Source organism: Vicia villosa, unplaced genomic scaffold (assembly GCF_029867415.1).
Source record: "Vicia villosa cultivar HV-30 ecotype Madison, WI unplaced genomic scaffold, Vvil1.0 ctg.000816F_1_1, whole genome shotgun sequence".
NCBI classification, from domain to species: domain Eukaryota; kingdom Viridiplantae; phylum Streptophyta; class Magnoliopsida; order Fabales; family Fabaceae; genus Vicia; species Vicia villosa.
In genome coordinates, this window is record NW_026705359.1 from 310,443 (window position 1) to 316,442 (window position 6,000).

A 6,000-nucleotide genomic window follows, 5' to 3' on the forward strand; every position below is an offset into this window, starting at 1 on the left:
GAAAGGCTATTCTGATCCTTCCCCTTAGACTACCTGCCTCTCTATGGCATGGGTCAGTCTTTGGGCGAATGATAACTCGATGACCATTCAACCTCCAAACGAAAGGCTTCCTGCCCTCTTATGGCAAGGATAGACCCTTTCATTCTGAAAGGCTAAAAAGAGACCTATCATCTAAGTTCAAGGTAATTGCCCCTAATTGCTTTGCCCTGCTCTAATTTTCTATATTCTTCCTCAAAATTCTTCAAGAACTGGCTACGCTCATTTACGAGCTAAAGTCCACTTTTCCTCTTTCATCTATATTTTCTAAAAACGAGCCAGCAAAGCAATTAAGAGCCCATGGAAAACCATGGATGCAAAGGGTGCCTTACACCTTCCCTTTGCATAAATTACCCCGGACTCAGATTTCTTTAAAAGGTTTTTTTCTGTTTCTTTTAGCTTTTCTGATTTAGTTTGGATAAAATAAAAGTCGGTGGCGACTCATCCTTACCACAACATTTTCGATTATAAAAAGTCAGTTCACCGTATTACAAATATCAATCTAACCTTTATGTTTCAACCACAACCACTTTGCACAGATATCAACCAAAATGAACACTCAACTCTTCTACTACAAGTAACTTCCAATTTTCATTTATTTTTGTAATTTCTCCCTTCTCACAACCAAGAACAAAAGATAGTTGGAAATCATAATTTAAAAAAAAAATTAGAAATTTTTTAATTTAAATATGTAAATCATGAGAATGACATGATTAACATTTTAAAATTGTAGAGAGGTGTTAGATATACTTTTAGGGTGCCTATGTAGCACAGGTTTCGTTTTAGCCCAAATTCAAAGGACGTGGGCTTCAAAGCCCAAGCCAAAATTAGAGCGATCAATTTCATACTAGGGTCACTAGAACTTTCTACTTAGCCCCAATTAGAAACCTAGAACATTCGTTTGCCATTGCTGGCGCGAAAACTGTAAACGGTTTCGAAATTTCTAGCAAAGACTCGATTGATCTTGCAATTTGTTTAAATACCACGTCACCTATCGGCATGCGAAGCATCAAAGAATTGCAAATCACAAAATTCATAAGTACAAGTGAATCTTTTTTTATCTCTCATCAATTAATGACATAGGAAAGATAAAAAAAGATTCACTTGTAATCTCCACCATTTATTTTAAAATCCAATGGTTCAGATTCATTCTCACATTCTCATATAAAAAAACCATTCTCATATGATATGCCCTCTATATATATATATATATATATATATATATATATATATATATATATATATATATATATATATATATATATATATATATATATATATATATATATTATTAATATTATTATTATTAGTTATTAATGTAGAATTAATTTAAGAAAAAATAGAATTAGGATTGATGTTAGAGTAGCTATTAAGATGACATGTATCTAAATAAAGTTAATATAATAAACTACAATAAAAAAATAACAATGTAATAGTTTTACTAATATGTTTTTCCACAATAAATTATAAAATTAAAAACGTTTTAATAAAAACATCTGTACAATAATAAATTATGAATAGAATTTTTTATTGTAATAATAATAATAAATCATAAAAATAAATTTATTAATTTATAAAAATATTCAAGTAGATAATTGAAATTTTAATAAAAAAATATTTTAACATATTGGCATATGTGATTTTTCTATATAAATTATAAATTTGAAATTTTTTAATAAATGAGTTTGTATTATAATAAATTATGCATTGAATTTAAAAAAAAAATTAACGCATATTTGATTTTTCTATATAAATTACAAAATTCAAAATTTTTTGAATAAATGAATTTGCATTATGATAAATTATGAATTGATTTTTTTTTTTAAAATTTAACGATGAAATTTTATATAATAATTTTAAAAAGTTTTTAAAAAGTGTTAATTGGATAATATATTATTATTGTTATTGTTATTGTTATTGTTATTATTATTATTATTATTATTATTATATTTTATTATTATTTATTATGTATGTAATTATTATTATTAATTGAATTTTTTAAAATATTTAACGATGAAATTTTATATAATTTTTTTAAAAAGTCTTTTTATAAGAGTTAGCTGTATAATATATTATTATTACTATTATTATTATTATGTTTTATTATTTGTATTAACTAAATATTTCATTATTGTTTATTATGTATGTTATTATTATTATTAATGGTGAGTCAATAGTATATTAATATAATAATTATTTTTATGTTTATTAATATTTTTATTATATTTATTTTTATTATTATTATTATTTATTTTTATTGTAGGGACAAAATAGTAAATTGTAAAATTAGGGTTTTACCAAGAATTATTATCATGATGACACGTGTCTAGGGTTGCCATCATGACAACCTTGGATTTATATATATTAAGATTAAGATAATAATTCATCAACCTGGTTAAAGAGAGGATGTCGCTGATTCCGAGTTTCTTTGGTGGCAGAAGGAGCAACGTTCTCGATCCATTTTCCCTTGATGTTTGGGATCCATTCAAAGATTTTCCAATCTCCAATTCACTTTCCAATTCCTTTGCTGATAATTCAGCATTTGTGAGCACACGTGTGGACTGGAAGGAGACTCCAGTAGCGCACGTGTTCAAGGCGGATCTTCCTGGACTGAAGAAGGAAGAAGTGAAGGTGGAGATTAAAGATGATAAAGTTCTTCAGATAAGCGGAGAGAGAAACGTTGAGAAAAAAGATAAGAACGATCAATGGCATCGCGTGGAGCGTAGCAGTGGGAAATTCATGAGAAGGTTTAGATTACCAGAGAATGGGAAATTCATGAGAAGGTTTAGATTACCAGAGAATGCTAAAATGGATCAAGTGAAAGCGAACATGGAGAATGGAGTTCTCACTGTAACAGTCCCTAAACAAGAAGTGAAGATACCTGAAGTCAAGACCATTGATATCTCTGGCTAAGTCAAATTCGAGTTCTGTGTTAGAATGGCGTTCTTTGCTTTATTCTAACGCTTACTATGTGTTTTTTTTGTGTGTGTTGCTGTACTGTGTGCATGGAAGAAAAAGAATGAAATCCTGTTATATGTTTTGTAGTTTCCAGAATTTTATGTGAATAAACTTTTGTTTAAACGAAATATGAAATACAGTATTAATTTCTCAGTTATTCCTATAGCTGAGAACATTGTGATTCAAAACTTCTGAATTTTGATTAGTATATTGAAAGTTTTCAAACTAGTTATTTTTAGTTGAATATTCATAAACCACATTGTAATACCATTCAACTCCCCTAAGCCGGAAAATCCCAAACTGAATAGGAATAATCAACTATAATTATTACATTCTGTTTACATTCTAATCTGTACAGAGAAGCTATGCATGGCATATTTTTGTGGGAGAGTAGGTAATGGAGCTTCAAAGTTTAGCACTTTAATCACTTTATTTATAGATGATGGTCTTGACGTGTTATTTGGATTAGCACACCAAAGTCCAACCTACTAGCAAACATTCTAATTGCTTCACCTCATAAAATCCATACAGTTCCTTTGCCCGTGTCCATATATTCAAGAGCTAGGTAGACCTGTTGCTTGGTTTTATGTCTATGATTCACACATTTTTCCCATTCTTCATGTAAATAAAGAATTGCTGAGGTGAGCCCAAAGAGCTATATTATATCTCAACTTCCACGACAAAGTGCTTCCTCCTCAAAAAAAGATGAAAATTTAAAATACCATTAGGCATGTATTCGTGTATTAGGATAAGTTCATTTTCTTCCTTGGAGAATCACTCCAGATGGTAATAACGATTTTCTTGCTTCAACAATTCAATCAACACATTAAATCACTAATGGGTTCTTCTCACAAACTCACACTCTCTAAGCTGAGCAATATTCATACAAAAGATGAAGTTTTGAAGTTTGAGGAAAGTGAACACTAGATAGTATGTTAACTTCTTTTGGAGGGCAGGAGGGACCATCCACTCCGTGTGCTCTTCACTTGATGTTGCTCTTGGCCCTTTTAGTACGGGCCTTGCAAACTGGAGTGTCAAGAGTTAAGACATAAAAAATTTCAATAAAATTCACCATTAAAATACAATTCACACCTCATTCCTAACAAATTGGAAATGTATGCACTGAATCACACTTTATTCACAAGTTTTTTTAGACATGTTAAATTCGAACTCACATTAAATTATTTAGAATAGATCCAACCATAGAATTGTTTGCATGCTGAGCTTTAATAATCAAAGTTTAAAGTTTCATGATCCAAAAGTTCTATTGAACTAGTACAAGTCCTCCTTGCATATAAACATGCTCATTATTTTACCTTTTATTTTCAACGGTTTCACCTTAACATCATTCAAATTTTCAAATGACTTATTCTAACTCTCCAAGTATAATGGCTCCATTCCAATTGCCAAAGTTTGAAAAGATCCAAATAAATTCCTATATATTAAAGGCTTTGACCTGGTGTCCATTAAATTATAGAATAATTCTTTACATGATGTGTGGCAATAAACTAGCTTAAAATATACAATGAGACACATTCTTTTGTTTTCATTCTACAAAACTTGGTCTTTCTTTCCAAGTGGCATAAAGTCAGCATTTGGTAAAGAAAAAGAAAGTAAGAATAATTAGTAAACAATGGTAGCCTATAAAAAGCTCATAAAGTAGTTTAACATTTTGCAATTTCATATAAACTAATCCTGCAAATTTCACCTATTTGCAGTACCAAAAGCTATGTATATCCAAATACTGTTATCTATTTTCTTACTCTTCAACTTGATTATTCCAAATGCATCCTCTTTGTCCTTTAATTTCACTCGTTTTGATCCTGATGACAAGACCATAATCTATAACGGATCAGCAACTCCAGCATCATCAAGTATTCAACTTACAATAAACCAACGACGCAAGCAATTGAATAGAAGTATTGGTAGAGCCACATATTTCCAACCAATTTTTCTATGGAACAAAACCACAAACAATCTCACTGATTTCACTTCTCATTTCACTTTTACCATAGATTCACAGAATAGGCCAGATTATGGTGATGGAATTGCATTCTTTCTTGTCCCTTATGGTTCAGAGATGCCTAATGCAACACAAGGAGGAACTATGGGCCTAACACTTGATAACCAACCATTGAACTCAACTGATAATCCATTTGTTGCTGTGGAGTTTGATATCTTTACCAATGACTGGGATCCACATCCAGCACATGAGCATGCCGGAATCGACATCAACTCGATGAAATCTGTTGTTAATGCAACATGGATGGCTGATATAAAGAATGGTAGACTTTATGAGGCTTGGATCAATTACAATGCTTGTTCACTAAATCTAAGTATTATATTCACTGGTTTCAGTAATATAACATCTTCCACCATTGTGAACCAATCTTTATCTGCCATAGTTGATCTCAGACTTTATCTGCCAGAATTTGTTACTATTGGCTTCTCAGCTGCCACAGGAAGTTCATATGCTATTCATAGTATATCTTCATGGGATTTTAGCTCAACTTTGGAAGTAGGACATGTGAGATAATTTCCAAAATAATAATATATTGAATGATTGTATTATTTGAATTAATAATATAAATATTATATTCAGATTTTCATATCTCAATTGGATGGTCCATTCCATACTGATTATTATTGGTGTAATATGTCATGTCATTGGTTACCTTGTATCTAGGAACAATTGCAACTTATAAACAAATCATGGCTAATCTTACTCAGAATGTTGTTACTTTTCATACGTTGCAATTAAAACAGTGCCATGCCCTTTCATAGAAATGCTTCTGTTTCAAAATAGACGTGAACCTCAAATTATTTATTCATATTAAATCATTAATTAACACGTTCTAGGCACACGATGGAAAATACAATACAAACCAGTCTCAAATTATTTATTCATATTAAATCATCTTTTTCTTCTCTAATGCATGAAAGCAAGTAAAAGAAAATTCTTATATAAATACTATCAAAGATACGCTTAGAGAGATTATTCAATTC

General features: G+C 30.2%; 2 protein-coding genes across 2 annotated transcripts; both read left to right on the forward strand.

The window, feature by feature from the left end:
* Positions 1-2,417: 2,417 nt before the first annotated feature.
* Positions 2,418-3,047, forward strand: LOC131631371 (18.2 kDa class I heat shock protein-like). The gene has a single exon (XM_058902166.1). It carries the CDS (start codon positions 2,443-2,445, stop codon positions 2,947-2,949), a length of 507 nt encoding a protein of 168 aa, XP_058758149.1. The 5' UTR covers positions 2,418-2,442; the 3' UTR covers positions 2,950-3,047.
* Positions 3,048-4,519: 1,472 nt separating this feature from the next.
* Positions 4,520-5,530, forward strand: LOC131631350 (anti-H(O) lectin 1-like). The gene is made up of 2 exons (XM_058902141.1): positions 4,520-4,607; positions 4,713-5,530. Exons 1-2 carry the CDS (start codon positions 4,520-4,522, stop codon positions 5,528-5,530), a joined length of 906 nt encoding a protein of 301 aa, XP_058758124.1.
* The last annotated feature ends 470 nt before the right edge of the window (positions 5,531-6,000 follow it).

What these genes read in the sequence shown, in the direction of transcription:
- LOC131631350 (XM_058902141.1), top strand. Translation starts at nt 4,520, where the DNA reads ATGAGACACATTCTTTTGTTTTCATTCTACAAAACTTGGTCTTTCTTT. An exon ending in ATTTGGTAAAGAAAAAGAAA is followed by an intron (nt 4,608 to 4,712) that starts GTAAGAATAATT and finishes ACCTATTTGCAG; the next exon opens with TACCAAAAGCTATGTATATC.
- LOC131631371 (XM_058902166.1), top strand. Translation starts at nt 2,443, where the DNA reads ATGTCGCTGATTCCGAGTTTCTTTGGTGGCAGAAGGAGCAACGTTCTC.